Below are 21,687 nucleotides of genomic sequence, written 5' to 3' on the forward strand. Positions count from 1 at the left end.
ACACTCTTCTGACAGTTTTCTGTCCATTCAAACTCAACATCTTTTTGGAGTAGTTTCATCAACGGTGCAGCTATCATCGAGAAACCCCTTACAAATCGTCGGTAGTATCCGACAAATCCCAAAAAGCTCATAACTTCAGTAATATTCCTCGGAGGTTTCCAATCGAGTATGGCTAAAATTTTGTTCAGATCCACTCTAACACCCGATGCGGACACCACGTGCCCCAAAAAGCTAACCTCTTTCAACCAAAATTTACATTTACTGAATTTTGCGTATAACTGCTTGTCTCGCAAAATCTGTAATACTAACCTCAAATGCTCGGCGTGTTCGCTTCACCTTGTGAATAAACTAAAATATCATCAATAAACACAACCACAAATCGATCCAAGTATGGCCTGAATACTCGATTCATTAAATCCATAAATACCGCAGGGGCATTAGTGAGCCCAAACGGCATGACTAAGAATTCGTAGTGACCGTACCTCGTTCTAAAAGCGGTTTTGGGTATGTCCGAGTCTCGAACCCTCAACTGATAATAACCAGATCTCAAATCTATCTTGGAAAATACTGAGGCTCCCTTTAATTGATCAAACAAATCATCAATACATGGCAACGGGTATTTATTCTTTATGGTCACTTTATTCAACTGACGATAGTCGATGCACAATCTCATGGTTCCATCCTTCTTTTTCACAAACAATACGGGTGCGCCCCATGGAGAAAAACTCGGTCGAGCGAAACCTCTATCCATCAATTCTTGCAATTGAACTTTCAATTCCTTTACTTCCATTAGTGCCATACGATACGGGGCTATTGAGATTGGCGTGGTACCAGGTACAATCTCGATGCCGAATTCCACCTCTCGAATCGGTGGCAACCCCGGTAACTCCTCAGGAAAAACATCTGAATACTCACAAACCACTGGTACTGATTCAAGTTTCCTTTCCGTCTCTTTGCTATCAAATACATACGCAAGGTATGTTTCACACCCCTTTTTCACATATCTCTGAGCGGTCATTGAAGATATTATCGCTGGCACCCCCTTCAAATCGGTAGACTCAACTCGAACTACCTCATCATGTGCACTCCTCAAATCGATGGTTTTTCTTTTGCAGTTCACCACTGCATCATGTACGGTCAACCAATCCATACCAAGAATGACATCAAATTCGTCAAATGGTAAAAGCATCAAATCGGCCGGAAAACAGGACTCTCGGATTATTAGAGGGCATCTCTTACACACTTTATCAACAAGTACGTATTGACCCAAAGGGTTTGACACTCGAATTACGAACTCAGTAGACTCAACAGGTAGAGTCTTACTGGATGCTAAGGTTTCACATACATATGAATGAGTAGAGCCAGGGTCAATCAATGCAATCACATTAGTATCAAAGAGAGTGAAGGTACTAGTGATGACGTCAGGGGAGGATGCCTCCTCTCGTACGCGAATGGCATCTGCTCGAGCAGGAGTACGGTTCTCGGCTCGAACAGCCATATCAGAGGCCCCTCTCTGACTACCACCCCTCCCTCCTAAAATTCTCGGTGGTCTACCTCTAGCTGTCACTCCACCAGGTCTTGCACCTTGAATCATATTCTTCTCATCAAGCTCCGTGCAATCTCTAATGAAGTGGTCTTTCGAACCGCATCCGTAACAGGCCCTGTTAGTAGACTTACCCCAACATTCACCTAGGTGTCGTCTTCCACATTGGGGGCATTCAGGTTTCTCTTGACGATTATTGTCCACACTAGCTACCGAAGTAGCTCGGGAGTCCGTCGATGGTCGTGCTCTGATGGAAATTCCGCAGTCGTCCTCGACTTACTAGTGTCCTCCCTGAACTTCTTTACAGCCGAGAACGGAGCTTTACCCGTCGATCTTTTACGATAGTCTCTAGCTTCAAATTCAGCCTTCTTCTTCTCCTTTCCAAGTTCTTTCGCCTTGCAGGCTTGTTCGACTAGTGTTACGAACTCCTTTATCTCCAAAATACCCACTAGTAGCTTTAAATCTTCATTCAATCCTTCTTCAAATCTTTTGCACATAGCAACCTCATCGGCCACACACTCTTGGGCATACCGACTGAGTCTTACGAACTCATGTTCGTATTCAGATACTGTCATACGGCCTTGCTTGAGTTCCAAGAATTCCTTACGTTTTTGATCGATGAACCGTTGACTAATATACTTCTTTTGAAATTCCGTTTGAAAGAAATCCCAAGTAACTCGTTCGTTTGGGACTATGGAAATCAAGGTCCTCCACCAATAGTAGGCTGAGTCCCGCAACAAGGATATAGCACACTTTAGACATTCATCGGGTGTGCATGACAGTTCATCAAACACCCGAATGGTGTTATCAAGCCAGAACTCGGCCCTTTCGGCATCATCAGTAACTATGGCCCTGAACTCCTCAGCCCCGCGCTTCCTAATCAAGTCTACAGGTGGCTTACTCAGCCTCACAGGATCAGTAACTGATGGCATTACGGGCTCTTGGGGTGGATTATTCAAATTCGGGAATTGTTGGACAGTTGGATTGGTTCGGGCATATTGCGCGACCCACTCATTCATCATGGTAAAGAAGGCTTGTTTAGCCCCCTCACCTTGATTATTCGCAGATGACTGAGGTTCAACAGGTGGCGTCCCTTGTGCAGGAGCAGCCGCTACACTTTCAACGTCATCCGCCAAGGTTCTCTCTACACCGGGATCCATTTACTAATCAAAACAAAATTTTAACTGTCAGAAGTCATCACACATTTAAACATTAACATTAAGGCATGTATAGCTAGACTCATACGTGCTATGGTAGTCCTAGAACCGACTAAACCATAGCTCTGATACCAATTAAATTGTAACACCCCAAACCCGAGACCGTCGCCGGAGTCGAACACGAGGTGTTAACAGACTTCAAACCACTTAGATATCTCCCTTTACAGAGCTCCAATACTTATGCCGTTGGTTTCTAATGAAACTAGACTCAAAAGGGAATCTATACATATAAAGCATGACTTCTAATTGTCTCTGATTAATTTAGGGTGAATTTCTAAAGTCGGGACAGGGGATCCAGAAATCGCTCTGGCCCTATTTCACAAGAGCTTAATTATCTCCTAACATACAGCTCATATGGTCGTTTCGTTTCTTCTATATGAAAATAAACTCATCGAGCTTCGATTACATAATTTATTCATTAATTAATTCCATTCCTACTATTTTTAGTGATTTTTCAATCTCACGTCACTGCTGCTGCCAGCATCTGTTACTAAAGCAACTATGCCTATTTCGTGATTTCTCCTTGATCTAACTAGTAATTCATCATACATATCACAAATTATGATCATGACTAGCCATGCCAAAGGCTAATCATTATCAAACATCTCCCTACTACACTATTGCCATATCATGAATTTTAACACCAAAAATAATCAACCATGACATATGGCATAAAAATCGAATTACCAAGACTTGCGACCTAACATTATAGAACCAAATCCAACCGAACATTTATGCCATTTTCGCATGGCTAAAAGTTTACATACCAAATTTCAACAAAACATATTAGCCTATACATGCCGAAATGTTCTCCTAGACCGACTAAAAAGAAGATACCAAAAGTTGCTAGCCGGTGTGATGACTTCGATGACAGTCCCGAGCACGCAAAAAGACGAGTCCAAGAAACCTAAAGTAGGTGACAAGCAAACACCGAGTGAGTATATAACTCAGTAAGTCATAAGCATTACATTGCCGTTCAGTAATAATATATCATAAGAGAAAATAAATAATGCGGGATTAAAGTCCTCCATCCATACCCAAACTGTGCTATAATTCCTTAGGCATTTCGGTTCGATCTCATACCAAGCCCTACTTTGACATTTCATACATTACACCATATGACATTGGATGCATTTATCTTCAAGTATAATCACCACATAGGTTCAAGACTTACCAAGCTCAATTCCAAATATAAATAAAATGTCTATTCCTCATGAGCTCAAGGTGTTTACTCGTACCGCTGTCCATGATTGACTCGATAAGGCCGCACACTTAGAGCATGTATATTTATTAGAGAATGTATAATAAGCCCGCACACTTAGTGCTTAATAGTCGAACTCGCACACTTAGTGCTATATAATCAAACTCGCACACTTAGTGCTATACAATTTGAACCCGCACACTTAGTGCCAATCTCATGATCATAAATGTTTACACCCGCACACTTAGTGCCGAAACCAACAACTCAATACATCTCACCTCTTTTCTTTTTTATTTAATACTTTCATCACCCCATGCATACATGTATATATATATTTATCATTCCATTCAGCATCATTACATAGACGTTATGACCATTTAAATTAATACAAAATATATGCTTAATGACTTACCTTGTGTTGGGTAAGACGGTTCTAACTCGGCTACTCGATGATCTTTTCTTTGCCTTTGCTTGATTCTCCTCCTTTAACTCCTTGAGCTTAATCAATAAATCAACTAGTTTAACCACCTTGCTAAATATTTATAATCCAATTACACATGCATATGTTTGTTAGTATATTCGGCAACCATCCTCACTAATTACCCATTTAGTCGATTATACACATAATCAAAGGTAACCTCACGAATGGGCATACTTATGTATATATATATACACTTCCGAATGGGCATCACAATTAGATTTAACACCACCTTCATACTCAATTAGATGGCCAAATGTATGTACAATGTCAACTATAACATCATTTAAACATCTAATTTCATCTCATGAACACTTGATCGAATTTTCCTAATCTAGCATATTTTCACATCTATTTGTAACATCATGTAAATCCACATATAACTACATTTCTTAAGTTCCACATCTTAATGCCCATTATAGCCATTCTCATAGTCTAAATCTAAAAATTGGCACATCCACCTTTCAACCATGTTAGCCGAATACTCATTCTCTTCTTAGTCCTAAATTCGGCACCTCTAACAAAGTGACTTAACAACTTCAACTTTCATGCTAACATAACAAGCAATTTAACACATACATATAACTAACATGTTAATAGCATCAAGGTATCAACTAAAATTTTTAAGCTTCTTAGTCAAAGCCTAACTCTCCGACAACCCCAAATCCAACCATGGGATAGATAGAATTTAGACTCATCACCCAAAGGTTGTGTAAACTTCCAAAAATATCATTGAACATACCTTGATCTAAAGGACCACCTTGGCCGAATCTTGCTTCCTCTTCTTCCTCTAGTTACGACAATTGCAAAAGAAAGAAAACATGAACACTCCTTCTTCCCTCCTTATTAAGCATTCAAACTCCCTCATTTTCATGCCACAACATCAAACACTCCTCCTAGGTACAAGCAATGGCCGAACTTCTTCAAATTTTTCTCCCTTTCTTTTTCTTGGTTTTTCGGCTAGGAGATGGCAAGTATGGACACCCCTTTTTTTTTGTTCACTTTCCTATTATTATTCCCATCATTTGTTAACTAAAAAAAACATATTAAATTAGAATGAGTGGAGCATCATCACTCCTTGGCCGGCCACCATGTATTTTATAGGTAATTTGACATGCAAAACCATGCTTCCTCTCCCTATTATTAATTACTCCTTATAATTCATTTATCATCTTTTCTAACTTCGTCAACTAGGTCCTTTTCGAATTAATTCACATTCCTAAAGCTAATATTAAGCAGTTAATTTCTCATATATTCATTGTCACACAAAAATTTATGTAATTAAAACACAAAAATAAATTTTTGGCTCGGTAATGTGGTCTCGAAACCACATTCCGACCAGGGTCTAATTAGGGTTGTCACACGTACACTGAGTAATCACTCAATGGTATTTCTATAAATCAATACTTAAATCATTATTAACAAAAAATGCATTTAAGCTACTAACTTTCAAATATAATAGCACTAATTATATTCAAAGTTCTTTCTCAATGAAACATTCTGTTCAAATTAATATCAATCAATAACAATCGATTTTCAGTAAGTAGCACAGTCATTCAATAGTCCAATACGGTAATTTACCCCTATTAACATAACTCGGACCTTGATGGATACACGGATTCCAACCAAACACACCAGTACGGCACTTAGTGTTTCATCGGCATTGCCGAAGAAAACAGTAACAATACTGCACATAGTACCTCATCGGATTAAACTGAAGTATCAGTAACAGTAGACATACAAAGTGCTTCATCAACACAAAGTCGAAGTAATGGTACGACACTATTAGTGCCTCATCGACTCAAGGTCGAAGTATCCCTGTACACTTCCAATCGTATGGCATGCCAATTATATCCAACCTAGCCCGACACTGTTAATAGGGTATTTATTTCACTTAAATTTTTAGATAACAGTCAATATACATTGCAATTCAAATATTTACAACTCAATTCGATTCAATACAATAATAGCATTACTTACCTCTATATTACTTACCATATATATATGTAATAAATGCAATAATAAATTTTAAGTTCGGTTTATAGAAATACAAACCGTAATTTTTCGGATTACTCCTCGTTAACTTTCTCTTTTCCTTTCTTTGTCGATGTCTCCTGTACTACGTTAGATATAGAAATTAAATAATTTATACTATTAATACAACAATAATTCACAACAAATAATTGAATTTCTATTTAATTCATACCTAAATTTTTCAATTTAATACTAATTAACACATTTACTTTTATCACTCAATTCATACTTCATTTCTATTCGATTTCCTATCATATTCTCCTTAAACATTGAATATTCATATAAAGCCCTAATCTCAAGTTTCCTTCGACTTAGTCCCTCAAACATAAAACTTATAGCTTCTTTTACAATTTAATCCCTTAATCAATTCTAACTTGAAATTTATTCAATTAAATCCCTAATTCAACAATTTTTTCAACATAACCCATATCTAAAGATCTATTAACTTTCAAAATTTCCATTTACATCAAGTAATATTTGTCTCTAGGATTCCAAAAACATCAAAATTATAAAGAAAGGGACTTAATTGACTTACCAAATTAAGCTTGAAGCTTCAAATCCCTAATTTTTTTCTCCCAATTCCTTCTCTGTTTCGTTTCTATTCTTTTTATTTTCTTTTTTTTATTTCTTTTATGTCTTATTATATGCTTTATTTTATTATATTATTTTATATTAATATATTATTATATTAATTTCTTAAATACTGAGCATATAATATATGTACATTATACATACACATGGAATAATATTTTCCATACATTTGACACTATTCCCTTTTTGGTTTATTTACTAATTTAGTCCCTTTCAATTTTCTTTAGTCTATAATTAAACTTTTACACTATATTCAATCTAGTCCTTACACTAAATTAATCTTAATTCAAGCTAATTCACCCAGCCAAAATCTAATTAATCACTCAACAAACATTTGTAAATATTTCTAATAAATATTTACGAACCCAATTTTCAAAAATAGTAAACCAGAAACTCGATTTCTGATACCCATAAATTTCAGGTCATTACAGACCATTTCTCCTCATCACCAATTCAGTTGACCATATGTGGCGTCGCGGTGTTGACTGGCTTGACATCGTGATATGACAAACTAGTTGGTGACGTCATGATGTCAGCCCTGAACTTTTAAAAACTTTGCAATTTGGTCCTATTTCGTGCTCGGGTTAATAAAATAGCTTTCATAAGCTCGATTAAGACCTGTAATTGATATTTTAGCACGAAATGAGTGTAATTAATATTGAAATTGCATGTTTGGATGATTGTTATATTATGTATTTGATTGTAGTTGCTACAACAACAGATGTAGTATTCTGTAGCTCAGATCTAGCGATCGGGTTGGGCGAGGAGTGTTACAAGTTGTCTTTTCGTATGATGATCCGACCACATAATACCACTTAGTATTAGATTAAACATTAGACAACCATTGAGCTAATATTTACTTCTATTTTTCTTTGCATGCAAAAACTGTACGAGGAAATTATACAAAGAATATTAATGTAATCCATGAATCATTTAATTAACCAATTTGTTCAAAAACAATTTATAAGTGTACATAGACGAAAATACTATACTTAAGGTAACAGATCCAATATCTCGGTTGAGGCAAGTCATAATAGGGGCAAGTAATAGTGGTGGCCTTTTATAATCGAGATGTACAAGAGAGAAATACAATTAGAGTTAAAGGGACAATAGAGACATAAATTGAGACAAATGTTTTAAAAGGGTGAACTAGCCAATAGAGAGATTAGTTGGGAATCAGCCGAGGCATTGAGACAGTTCCGAGACAATCAAACAAGTGTCATTCCGAGGACGCAAAAAGGGCATTGCAAAAATGGGTGAGGGAGAATGTCACGGGGCGAGGACCAAAGTGCATGATGAATGCACGCAGAGCATCCCATGGATGTCAGCTGATTAAATAGGGCTTATTTGACCCACTTAAACTGGCATCGATTTGTGGAATCCATGGAGAAGCCTATCTACTTGAAGCCTTAGTGGCCCAATGAAACACTCCAGTAAAACTAGAGTTACCATGGTTAATGTAAATCCTAAAGGATAAGATTGTATAGAGTTTAAATCCCTTAGGTCTCTCATCTTGTAGATAGACACTAATATTAGTCGTTGATGTAATTTAATCTATTCCATTGAATCTAGGGGAAGTAAATTATAAATAGAGGCATTCCCTCTCATTTATAATCACTTCATCCCATTGTACTTCATTTATTCTTAAGTTATTTGAGAGTATTTACTCAAACACCTTATGTGCATATCTTTCTTGTGGCTTTTTAGTTCTTTTGTTGCTTTTGTCTTTAAGTTGCTTCCATTATATTTTGGTGCCTTAGAGAATTTTTGTAAGAGTTTTCATCTTTCAAGAGTTCGGCTAACTTAGGCAGATTTAAAGCAAAAAAAAAAAAATTGCCTACAGTCGCACGGTTTGCAAAACTTAAGTTCTAGCCTCGTGACACATAGTGTTGAATCTCCCACCTATCAATATGGATCCTATGGCATGCCAACTATACCAGTGACTTTATCTGACAATGTTAATAAGGCAAATGTCGTCATTATTAATAGTATAACATCTTCAAGCATATATATATGTATATTCATTCAACCAATTGATCACAAATCACCCAATCAAGTATATACATATGTGTTAAACACATTCTTATTGATAGTAAACCACTTCCAAACATATATCAGTTTAAACATATATATTTAATTATTTAATGAACTCGAGTTATGAGAGCACAAACCAGAATATATGTTCGTCGGTGGCTTTGGATTTCCCTTTGGTTTGAGATGGTCCAACATCGTTTTTAACTACGAAATTAAATTCGAATATGAAAAATTCATTGATTGCATAATTCAAGCACAAATAAATACATTATATACATGAATGCATTCTATTCAATTTAGTCCCTATACACACGAATATCCGAAATGCTAAATTCTTACAACCTACCCGATTGAACTTTATAAATATAATATAAGAACCTTTTTTTATTATTTACTAACAAATCTCTAAAATTTTCACACTTTTCAATAAGGTCCTCAATAATACATAATTTATCAAATAATCAAAGCTTGATTTACTATCATCAATCACACTTTTAACATGCTTTTTCCGTGAACTAACTTTACTCATGAATCTGTTTAAACTTAAACATTCAAATTTCCTTAAGCATTCAACAATGGAGATTCAACTCAAACTCCATTTCTCTAATCTAATACACATTAATCTAAAGTCATGATCTTATACCCTTAAAGTTAGCAACTCTCAGAAGAACTTTCTTGCATCTTCTTACAATCTAGATAGCTTTATACAATATTTTTAAATGATGGAAATTAATAAATATAAAAAATTGAAATATTAATATTTAAAATTTCTTCATTTTAATTTTCAAACTATAATTCTTTTATAAAAATTAAAATTAATCTTCCTCTTATGGGAAAAAAGATGGTAATATATTTGTACAATGTTTTCGTAGTGATTAAAACCGTAATGAGTACTAATTTTAGCATTTCAGGTTTTGAGCCGGTCAAAAACGACTGAGTGTTTGCGCGTTGTGAATATCCTACTTTTAATAATTTAGAAAAACGGAAAAGCGGACACGGAAAAGTCACAGAGAATAAACGGCCAGGATCTCCCCAGCACAAGATCTAATCTCATTGGCTCAACAATTCCCTTCTTGAATCCTTATTGGTCCACGTCACCAGTGATGACATACACCCATCTGAAATAAGTTCGCGTTTGATGCGGGCACTCCACGTATAAAAACCTCGAACCGCGACTTCCTATCACAGATAAAAAGAAAAAACAAAGCGAAGTGTCATTTGAAAATCACTCGTCCTGGTATCAACGGTACAGCGTTTCGATTTTCATAGAGAAACCTCGAAACTTCTACGTAGTGAGAGGAAAGTTTGAGTACGTGCGATGGCTCGCTCGTGGAGAGCAAGCGGCTCTTTGGTGGTTCTAGCTATAGTCTTGTCCGGTGAGTGCTATGCTGTTCCTGTTTTTTGCTAGTTCTGTTTGCTTTCGCTTGATTTCGTGATCTCTGATTCTTGATCTGTTTTAGTGAAAATGTAGTAGATCTAGTTCTGTTTGGTGATGTTCTTCCCGTGAATCGATGCATTTTTAGATCTGATTTATGTTTTTATGAGTTTTCGAGATGCATTGGATCGTCGAACGAGCGTTTCAGCGATCTCATATCATTTCATTACTCTCCGTTGAATCGAGAACTAGAACTCTCTGGATTTTGAGGATAACGACTCTCTAATTACTTTGCCGGGCTAGAACTATGATCTAATTATTTAAATGTGAACTAAACAGTGTAAATTTTCTCCTATTTAGGGTGCAATAACTTTATTAGATTATTAAAATTATGCACGAGAATGTTCTAGAAATTTCGTTAGGATTCTTGATCTGTGGTTCACGTGGCCCTTTCAGTAGAGCCTCTATAACTATTAACTATAATGGTTTTAACATCCTGTAAACTCTGCAAACAGGATGCTTCTTTGCAATCGCAATTGCCAAGGAGGAAGCCGCGAAATTGGGAACAGTCATCGGAATTGATCTTGGTACAACCTATTCTTGTGTTGGTGTATACAAAAACGGTCATGTTGAAATTATAGCCAATGACCAAGGTAACCGTATTACTCCATCGTGGGTGGCTTTCACTGACAGCGAGAGGCTCATCGGTGAGGCTGCAAAGAATCAGGCAGCTGTTAACGCTGAAAGAACCATCTTTGACGTCAAGAGACTTATTGGAAGAAAGTAATTGACATTCTTCTCATGTTTCTTCTTTTGTTTTTTTATGGTTTATTGGTATATGTAATATGCTTATCAGGGCAATTTTGTTATTTGCAGGTTCGAAGATAAGGAGGTCCAGAGGGACATGAAACTTGTTCCGTATAAGATTGTGAACAAGGATGGCAAACCTTATATTCAAGTAAAGATTAAGGATGGAGAGACCAAGGTCTTCAGTCCTGAAGAGATCAGTGCTATGGTTCTGACTAAGATGAAGGAAACAGCTGAAGCTTTCCTAGGGAAGAAAATCAAGGACGCGGTGGTTACTGTTCCAGGTGAGTGCATAATAAGAAGCAATGCTCTCTGTTGGGGAAAAGTTGTTCGCCTGATCCTTGATTATTCCTTTATGCTCAATACATTTATGTTTTATTTGCAGCTTACTTCAATGATGCCCAAAGGCAGGCCACAAAGGATGCTGGCATTATTGCCGGGCTCAATGTTGCTAGAATTATCAATGAACCAACTGCAGCTGCCATTGCCTATGGTTTGGACAAGAAGGGCGGTGAGAAAAATATTCTTGTCTTTGACCTGGGTGGTGGGACGTTCGATGTCAGTATCTTGACAATTGACAATGGTGTTTTCGAGGTTCTTTCAACAAATGGAGACACTCACTTGGGAGGTAAGGATATTCATTGTTTGATTTAATGCTTTCAAAAATTGTTTTTACAATGCATTTTGCTTATGGTCATATTCTATATGTAGGTGAGGATTTTGACCAGAGGATTATGGAATACTTCATTAAATTGATCAAGAAAAAGCATGGAAAGGATATCAGCAAGGACAACAGAGCTCTTGGGAAGCTTAGGAGGGAAGCTGAGCGTGCCAAGAGAGCTCTCAGCAGCCAGCACCAGGTCCGTGTGGAGATTGAATCACTTTTTGACGGTGTTGATTTCTCCGAGCCACTGACCAGAGCTCGCTTTGAGGAATTGAACAATGACCTGTTCAGAAAGACCATGGGACCTGTGAAGAAGGCGATGGAAGATGCTGGTTTGCAGAAGAGCCAAATTGATGAGATCGTTCTTGTTGGTGGAAGCACTAGAATTCCAAAGGTTCAACAACTCCTCAAGGACTACTTTGATGGAAAGGAGCCCAACAAGGGTGTTAACCCAGATGAAGCTGTTGCTTATGGTGCTGCAGTACAAGGAGGCATCCTGAGTGGAGAGGGTGGTGATGAAACGAAAGGTAAGTAGTTTTGTCTATAATGACGATACGTGACTCCATAGGGGATGAAACCTTTCTATAACTGAATCGACTTGGCTGATATTTGTGTTTGATGCTTTCTGCACAGATATTCTTCTCCTTGATGTGGCTCCACTTACCCTTGGCATTGAGACTGTTGGTGGAGTAATGACCAAGTTGATTCCTAGAAACACTGTTATCCCAACCAAGAAGTCACAAGTTTTCACCACTTATCAGGACCAGCAGACTACCGTCTCCATTCAGGTACACTTAGTTATGCTTGCCTACATGTAAAATACTCAAGAATTGGATTTTCCTTTCCTTTTAATGCTAATAACTGTAATACTTTGAACCTTTATTTGAATTGCTGTGGTTTGATGTCAGGTCTTTGAAGGTGAAAGGAGTCTCACAAAAGATTGTAGGTTATTGGGAAAATTTGATCTTACTGGAATTCCTCCAGCCCCAAGGTTTGCTCTCCCCACCAATTCTCATTTGTATTTTCTGCATTTCTTCACCTGAATTATTCATTTATGGTTTGATCCCTCAATTTACAGAGGAACCCCTCAAATTGAAGTCACATTTGAAGTTGATGCAAATGGCATCTTAAACGTCAAGGCAGAAGATAAGGGCACTGGAAAATCTGAGAAGATCACTATCACAAACGATAAGGGTCGTCTGAGCCAGGAGGAGATTGAGAGAATGGTTCGTGAGGCAGAAGAATTCGCAGAGGAGGACAAGAAGGTGAAGGAAAGGATTGATGGTCGCAACAGCCTGGAGACCTATATCTACAACATGAAAAACCAGATTAATGATAAGGATAAGCTCGCTGACAAGCTTGAATCTGATGAGAAGGAGAAAGTTGAAACCGCAGTGAAAGAGGCACTTGAGTGGCTTGATGACAACCAGAGTGCCGAGAAGGAAGACTACGAGGAGAAGCTCAAGGAGGTAGAGGCAGTATGCAACCCAATCATCACAGCTGTGTACCAAAGATCTGGTGGAGCCCCAGGTGGTGGATCAACTGAAGAAGATGATGATTCTCATGATGAACTTTAAAAAACTGGTAATGACATTTTGATTGCTGAAACAAGCAAAGCAAAGCAAAGGGTGAGAAGGATGAGAGCATAGGTAGGTGAGATGAAGATATACAGGAATTTTTCTCCATGGTAGAAGTTAAAAAAGGGAGAATTATATCCCCCTTTGTTCGGATGTTATTTTTGGGTGAATGAATACGTTTTAACGGATATTATTTTTTTTGTTTTCATGACTCTCTCCCCTGGAACTTGTGATCTCTTTTATCTATGATTGAATCTGGTTCTCTTGATCCAAGAAAGAAAAATCCAGTAAATGTCCATGGTAGAAAATGTTAGTATTTCAATTTATTACGACTCCTATATTCAATTAACTCTTATAAAATTCTCTTGTTCTTTTTCTCTTAAATAGTAAACCCATAGAAGAGGGTGACAAAAGATGGAAGGCTTTTAACGTTGCTTTCCTGAAAGCCAAAAAGAAAAGAATGATTCTTGTTTGTGCCTCATTTTTACGCATAAAAATATTAAAATAAGTAATAAGTGGGCTCCATAAGAGATGATGGATTTGAATCCAAACTTCGAACCTATCCCGAACCTATCCTTATAAAAAAGAAAGAGGGCCGACGAAACATGAGTCAATGTCATGAATATATCCGTAGAAAATTGGATATGTTCCTCCCATTTATGGCTTAAATTCCCTGAAAATTGCTCATCGAATATTCCTGGTTGCGTGATGAGAATAAAACTTTTTCATCAAGTTAACAGTAAGTCGCGTAGCAGAATATAATAAACCTTTTATACCTAGCGTTTGCAATTCAGGTCACCCTGCACAAAAATAACCTCCCAAACTTCCTGTTTTAAGCCTTGTAACTACACAGTTGCCATGTCAAAGCCTGATTATCAGGCCACAAACTTGCCCCTTTGGGACTTCCTCACCATCTTGGCATCTGAAGGGGTTGACTTCCTGTTATCCGGTGAAGAAGATAAGGTACTCTTTGACAAAATTCAAATACCCCTTTTTTGCTTTCTTTAGTTGTCGACAATTTTTGATTATCTTGCTTGGACCATATGGATAAGATTAGTGATTTGATTATCCTAAGAAAGCGGTTAGTTCCTTTGCTGTGTGTTTTTTAGGTAACCTTGTCTTCATTTGATTATGAGAAAACGACGATCTGCCTCTTCTTCTCTGCAAACTGGTGCAGGCCCTGCCAAAGTTTTACCCCAAAGCTGGTGCAACTATACAACATGTTAAGAACAATGGGGAAAGAGCTAGAGATTGTGTTTATTTCCTTGGACCACGATGAAGATGGATTCAATGCTCACTTCGAGACCATGCCTTGGCTTACCGTTCCTTTTGATGTGAATTTGCATAAGAAATTACGTGAAAGGTTTCATGTTGTTCGTATTCCCTTTCTTGTTCCTTTAAACTTAGATGGACAATCAGTTGAAGAAGACTTGATTGGATTGATTGAAGATTTTGGCGAAGATGCATTTCCTTTCACCAAGAAGAGAAGAGAAGAATTGAAGGCTATCGATGATTCAAAGCGTCAAGGAGGAAAAATCGATCAACTTTTAGCTCGTCCAGGACGGGATTATGTTGTTGCTAGCGATGGTGGAAAGGTAAGATTATCTGAGAGTTTTTTTATATTAATGTAGGGTTAAGATATTATTTATGAGCCCGGTTATGTTTCGGGTTTTGTAGGTTTTAGTATCGAAACTTATTGGGAAGACAGTCGGCCTTTATTTCGGCGCACACTGGTGTCCTCCATGCCGTGCTTTCACTGCTCAGCTTGTAGAAGCTTACAACCAGCTATTGAGCAGCAGGGGAGACTGTTTTGAGGTTGTTTTGGTTTCTTCAGACAGAGACCAGAAAGAATTTGATGTCAACATAAGCGATATGCCATGGCTGGCACTTCCATTTGAAGACCGAACACGACAAGATCTGTGCCGAATCTTCAACATCAAAGCCATTCCTGCACTAGTTTTTATTGGACCGGATGGGAAACCGATTAGCACAAACGGGAAGAACATAATCACCCTGTATGGTGCAAAGGCTTTCCCATTCACTCAATCAAGCATTGAAGAAATTGAAGAAAGCTTGAGAAAAGAAGGGGATTCATTGCCTACGCAAATCCAGGACATAAAGCATCAACATGTGCTTAAACTGGACATGGCTAAATCATATGTCTGCAATTATTGCGAAAGACAAGGGAAGTTCTGGGCATTTTCTTGTGATGCCTGTGATTATGATCTTCATCCTACTTGTGTGGAAGAAGCAAGTTAAAAGTCTCAATGATGGGTAGTTCTATTTGTTTCCAAGGCAAATAAATGCTCCACCATACTCAAATTTGAAACCTTAGCATACAACATGACACATCATTATTCAAATTAATCTACAAAAACTGATATTTAACTTCAAAGGAAATTGGAAACCATGCGTGTCAAAGGTGACTCAGTCATCAAGAGAAAGATGTCTTAAAAGTACCAACTGAATAATCAAGCATCTCTATTAACATATTCAAACTGATCAATCAAAAACGCAGTTGCAAAACAATGGAGGAAAGACTATGGCGATAATAAGATATAAATAAAGGATCTGGGGGCCATTGCCAAAGTGACTCCGAAGATGGATTTTCACAAAGCTGAAATCCTAAATTAACAAGAAAATTAAGCAAGGATGAGGGAACTTGGGAAGCCAAAGAGAAGATATTGCACCATCAAAAACATGTAAAAGGAGAAATAAGAAATAAACAAGATAAGTCAATATGATAAATGCAAAACATGATTTGTTACCTGCATCAAGGAAACAGGGGGAAAGGACCACCTTCATTCTCATGATTATTTCCTGCAGCAAATCAGTGACAACTATTAAATTATTAACCCAAAAAAGAAAAAGAGCATGTAATTTCTTTGCCAATTGTAGGGAAGAACTTAAAAAAAAGTATAAACCAATATGATGAATGCAGAAAAAAAAAAAAACTCTCAATTTGTTACCATCAAGGTCATCGATTTAAAGGCAAAAATCCCTGCAAAGGAAATCTTCATTGTTGGGGACACCAAACTCACACGAGTCTTAATTTGCAGCATCAGACTTAATCCAGACTCCTAAACAAGAAAGTAAATTTTGGAAGCCATGAGAAGACCTTATAATCAACAATAAAATTACCCAAAATAAAAGCAAAAACTTTAATACCCGAAAAACAGGTAAATCATTTACCAAAATTTGGGGGAAAAAAAGAAGAGTAAGATGTAAACAAGAAAAAGCAAAATATATGATGATGAATACAAAAACCTGCTTTACCATGACCATTTGGGGGAGCAGAGGAGGTGCCAGCAGCAGCACTAGAGGCAACAATGCTTGTGTAGTCCGGGCCTGAAAACATGTTAAAAGTCAATAATATAACGCTGTAAAGGATTCTTTTAGTATGGTGAGAAAAGGTTACAATCTAACAAAACTAGATGTCCTGGAGAGATGGCTAAGAAATGGAACATTTTCAGGGTAATATGAGATACCAAAATAGGATTCTCATATCTGGATTTCAAATATTACCTTAGCCGATAATCTCAATTCACATTCCCAACAATCAAACAACTGTCAAAAAAATGGATAAAAATGTCTTTCCCTTTTATATATTTATTTATCATTTTGGTCAAATTTACCTTTAAACCGTAGTTAATAATATGTTTTAATAATAAAAAAAGTTGGTAATTTATGTCTTTACATTCCATCAACCAAATAACAAAATCTTATCTTCCACTAACCAAATACCCTCTAATTGATTAAATTTTGTAAAACAGCTCTGAAAGTGAAATTTTTTTAGCATGATAAAAAGTAAAAACATGTAATTAGTTTCTTTGCCAATTGGAGGGCTGATTTAAAGAAAATACAATAAACAAGAGAAACCAATGTGATAAATGCAAAAATATAAATTTATTACCACCAGCAAGGTCACTGCCGAAATGGTTACCAATGTTGTTCGGATCACCATACTCAGACAAGATATCATTTGTACCAAAGGGAGAGCGTGCAGCACAATTAATCCAAACTCCTAAATTAACAAGGAAATTTAGAGAGACATAAGAAGAGCTTGTAATCAAAGAGTTAAATTAACCAATTTTCACATTAAAGAAAACAAAAACTTTAATACCACAAAACATGTAAATCCTATGCCAAAATTTGAGAAAAAAACAAATAAGATCAACAGGATGAACCAAAATATATGATGACAAAACCAAAAACCTGCAGAAAAGGATGAGCCAGCAGCAGTAGAGGCAGCAATGCTGGTTTGGTACTGGCCTGAAAACATGTCAAAAGTCAATAATACAACACTAAGCAATTTAATCAAGGGGTGGCTTGTGGCTTATAAAATTACCAAGAGCCATTGGCTGACAAAAATCAGCCGTGGAAGTTTGAAAGTTGGCGGTCACAGTTGCTGAACCTTGATGATCTCCCACATACTTCTGCGCCAGAAACCATTCTTCCATCTGCAATGAAGAATAAAGGTCAACACTAGGGGTGTAAATGAGCCACTAGTGCTTGTAAGTTACTCAAGTTCAACTCGAAAAAAATTTGAATTCAATTTGGTAATTATTGAGTTGAGCTCAAGCAACTCGAGCTATCTATCGAGCCAAACACAAGTTTAGTAGTACTTGACTCAAATGCCTCGCGAGCCTTATCAAACTTTTCATATTTTTATATTACTAAATTACATTGTTGCCCTTAATATATATTATTAACCCTAAGCTTAATTATTGAGCTGAGCTTGAATATAAAAATTGGTAAACGAGCTTAAAAATAGATGTTCAATCGAGCTCAAACTTGACAGTATTCAGGCTTGACTTGGCTCAATTACAGCCCTATTCAGCACTCAACAAATGTATCAGAAACTCAGAATTATTAAATACAAATAATTGGCATACCTTCTTAAAAGAAGTACAGTTAAGCCCCTGCAATTGAAGAGAAATGAATTACTCATCCGAATAGAAGATAACATGGATTTAACCAAGTGTTGGGTACTAAGTAAAAAGCATATAATAAATATATTGTTATAAAAATATATAAGCAACAGATCTTTAGTAAGAAAAAGAGAGAAACGGTTAATACTATACAAATTTCCGTACCAAGTGTGCCATTATATGAACGACGGTTTGCTCCATCAATTCCATGCTTGCTTTCTGAAAAAAACACAATTATCATATAAATGCTTAGGGAAAAAGCACAATTCTTTATTTCCACTTTAACCCTAGGTTTCCAGTGTTCCACTGAAACTATGTGATTTAAGAATCAAGACCAACCATGTTGCAAAATACTCTTAATTATAATCATCATATATTAGTACATTGAAAACCAAGCATGTGATTCAAACTAATTTATGATTGTTTAAGCTAATTAGTACTACCGACATGACACCATATTAGTGTAAAAGGAGAGAGAAATGGGCAGTGAAGAACCTGTGACTCAAGAGTTGCCTTATGCTGTTGGATCTCATTTTCCTTATCTCCAAGTTCTAATCTGCATCGCTCCAGCTCATTCTTGTTCTCGGCCAACTCTTGAAACTTTTCATGATAATCTATTTCGACGAGTTGAAGCTCCTCAAACATCCACTTTAGTCATGAAAACACAAGGCAAGGATTGACTAATTAATAAAGACATATATAAACAAAGGAAAAAAAATCGATGATGTTTTAAGGAATCACTCTTACGTTTTTTATCTCTCGATACAGTTTATGCCTTTCAGGATCGGTACGAGGTCGTTTGGAATGGCTTCCAGCTTCAGCACCGCCAGCTGTACCCTCCATCTTTGCTCGATGCTGTTTTCTTCCCTTTTGCTCTTCCATTTTGAGGTTTTGAATAAAAGAAACTGATTATCATCCTAACGAAAGAAAAAGGAATTCGAAGAAGTAGTCTAGATCTCCATTGCGGGAGCGTTTCCATCGCGCCAGAGTTCAATTGGAATTCATATTCACATTGTTTAAAATACTCGGTTATCTCACTTTCTTTTTCAGATATTTACTGTCCACGGCCATGCCAACCATTGTTTTTAAGAAAAGTTTTAGAATAAAGAATAGTCTGGACATAAAAATATTTTTACCCAAAATATTTTAATAAAAAACATATTTTTTGAAAGCACGGTTAAACAAGATATTTTAAAAAAATATTATTTTTTAGAAACAATTTTTTAATAAAAACAGAAACAAAGAATTTTAACTTTTCACTCAAAAACATTTTTAAAAATAAAGCTAAATATAGTGCTTTCTTCTCACCAATAGCTTAATTCACTTCTTTTCCAACTATCCTCTAAAATTATTTTCTTTTCAGCCAACTTATCAGTTTCTTTTTTAATGATTTTATTTTCATTTTTTCCCTGAAAACATTCTAAATTCTTATTTTTAACTTTTTTTTCAGTTAATTTAGTTTTAATTTTTTTGAGTTAATTGCACAAAGTATCCTCAAATCATGACCCTCATTCTAAATTAATCCCTAAACTTCAAAATAATCTAATTATATCTCCAAACTATTGATGTTAGATCAATCAAGTCATTTTATTATTAAAATAATAATTTAATGGTTAAATAACACGCCAAATCTTATGTGGCAAATTTTAACATAAAAATTAAAAAAAAGCAAAATGTTGTTACGTAACTTTTAAAAGTAAAAACTAAAATAAAAATAAAACTAAAAAGAAAAAATAGACAATAAAGCTTTCGTAAAAGCTTTGAAAGCTTAAAAACTAAGATTTTTACAACATCCATTTTCATAATATTCATTTTCTTTACAATTTTTATTTTAAATTATGTCACATGATGTAGGAACTCTAATCTAACAATTAAATTAACATTTTAAATAATGGAAGAACTTTATTGATATAACTTTGATAGTTTGGGGATGTTCGGTGTAATTAACTCTAAATTTTTTATAATAATTTTGTCATACCCCTATATGATTGGGACACGTGGCAACACGAGAATCAACCTGAGAGACACCCGCAATTGATCTCTACCTTGTACCATCTGGATTGTCACTTAGTAATCGACTACCTGCGTGCCTCGTATCCCCCACGGGAGGGACGGTCTATCCTTAACTACCTGATTGGACCCTCTGTTGGCTCTCAGCCGCAACAAGGGTGAATCTGCCTTCCTCCACTGTAACATCCGGATTTTGGGCCTTGTCGGAATAGTGGTTTCGAGACCACAAATTCGATGAGGAAAATTTTATTTTTATTATATTTTTATGGTCTAAAATTTCACGGAATGATTTTGTCTAAATTTTGTTAAAAAATTTTGACGTTTGGGCACTCAATTTAGTCAAAAGGACTAAATCGTAAAAAGTGAAAAAAGTTGAGTTCTACATGCTAGAGGTGTCCAATTGTTATGAAATGTTAAATTGGAGGTCCTTATATGGTAATTAGACCATTGGTTAAGTTGGTGGACAAAAATGGACATGGTTAGGCATGCTTCCAGAGTTTTTCACTAAGGGCATTTTTTTCATTTAGTTATTAAAAAAATTAAAAACAAAATTAAAAGCCATTTTTTGTCCATCTTCAACCTCTTGGCCGAAAATTGCATGGAGAAACCATGGCTAGGGTTTTTCAAGCTTCCAAGCTCGATTGTAAGTCTGTTCTAGCCCCGTTTTTAATGATTTTTACGTTTTTGCAATCCCCGTAACAAGATCTATATATTTCTACCATTAATTTGAGCTAGGGTTCATGTTTAAGAATTGACCCATGTGTGACTTGCATGAATTTTGATGTCTAATGGTAGAAAATGAGAATTGGGTGTTAAATAAATGACCTTTACTAAGCAATTTTCGATGAAAACATTTGAAAGGACCATTTTGTAAAAGTTGTAAAAATGGCATAAAAGGGTGTTTTGATGAGAATTGCAATTTTCTATGGTTATGAAAATGGTTCGTCTAGGGCTATAGAGTGAGAAAATTGAATAAAAATCACTTTACAAGTCTAGGGGAAAAAGTGTTATTTTGACAAAGTTTAGGGGTAAAAACGCAATTTTTTCAAAATATAGTTTTTGGATCACATTAAATAATGTGAATAATAATTAGACTAAATGTGATATTATAGATTAAGGAAAACGAGGATTGGACCTAGATCGGGTGAAAAATGGAAAATCGACGGTTAGGTTCCTTTTTGCTATTTTGGTGCCGAGACAAGTTCGTGTGTCAAAAATATTGCAA

At 36.2% G+C, this 21,687-nt stretch overlaps 3 protein-coding genes across 6 annotated transcripts; 2 read left to right on the forward strand and 1 right to left on the reverse strand.

Moving 5' to 3' along the window:
• Positions 1-10,256: 10,256 nt before the first annotated feature.
• On the forward strand, positions 10,257-13,709 carry LOC107951374 (luminal-binding protein 5). Its single transcript, XM_016886405.2, has 8 exons — positions 10,257-10,474; positions 10,989-11,256; positions 11,350-11,564; positions 11,666-11,908; positions 11,992-12,471; positions 12,578-12,732; positions 12,853-12,935; positions 13,023-13,709. Exons 1-8 carry the CDS (start codon positions 10,417-10,419, stop codon positions 13,519-13,521), a joined length of 2,001 nt encoding a protein of 666 aa, XP_016741894.1. The 5' UTR covers positions 10,257-10,416; the 3' UTR covers positions 13,522-13,709.
• Positions 13,710-14,098: 389 nt separating this feature from the next.
• On the forward strand, positions 14,099-15,789 carry LOC107951375 (probable nucleoredoxin 3). Of its 2 annotated transcripts, none has more exons than XM_016886406.2 (3): positions 14,099-14,484; positions 14,631-15,116; positions 15,199-15,789. In XM_016886406.2, the coding sequence occupies exons 1-3, from the start codon at positions 14,380-14,382 to the stop codon at positions 15,778-15,780; spliced, it is 1,173 nt and encodes a 390-aa protein (XP_016741895.1). In that variant the 5' UTR covers positions 14,099-14,379; the 3' UTR covers positions 15,781-15,789. The 2 variants fall into 2 exon arrangements, with proteins under 2 accessions (XP_016741895.1, XP_016741897.1); XM_016886408.2 differs by having other exon boundaries at positions 14,345-14,484; positions 14,608-15,116.
• A 182-nt stretch (positions 15,790-15,971) lies between these two features.
• Positions 15,972-19,565, reverse strand: LOC107951376 (uncharacterized). 3 transcript variants are annotated; one of them, XM_016886411.2, is made up of 11 exons: positions 19,200-19,565; positions 18,948-19,100; positions 18,618-18,671; positions 18,417-18,443; positions 17,870-17,981; positions 17,737-17,793; positions 17,435-17,545; positions 16,798-16,869; positions 16,491-16,601; positions 16,290-16,341; positions 15,972-16,146 (listed from the first exon to the last, which is right to left on the reverse strand). In XM_016886411.2, the coding sequence occupies exons 1-9, from the start codon at positions 19,332-19,334 to the stop codon at positions 16,570-16,572; spliced, it is 753 nt and encodes a 250-aa protein (XP_016741900.1). In that variant the 5' UTR covers positions 19,335-19,565; the 3' UTR covers positions 15,972-16,146; positions 16,290-16,341; positions 16,491-16,569. The 3 variants fall into 3 exon arrangements, with proteins under 3 accessions (XP_016741900.1, XP_016741899.1, XP_040942224.1); XM_016886410.2 differs by having other exon boundaries at positions 16,789-16,869; positions 19,200-19,553; XM_041086290.1 differs by having other exon boundaries at positions 16,789-16,869; positions 17,870-17,957; positions 19,200-19,533.
• Positions 19,566-21,687: the final 2,122 nt, after the last annotated feature.

Source organism: Gossypium hirsutum, chromosome A02 (assembly GCF_007990345.1).
Source record: "Gossypium hirsutum isolate 1008001.06 chromosome A02, Gossypium_hirsutum_v2.1, whole genome shotgun sequence".
Taxonomy (NCBI): domain Eukaryota; kingdom Viridiplantae; phylum Streptophyta; class Magnoliopsida; order Malvales; family Malvaceae; genus Gossypium; species Gossypium hirsutum.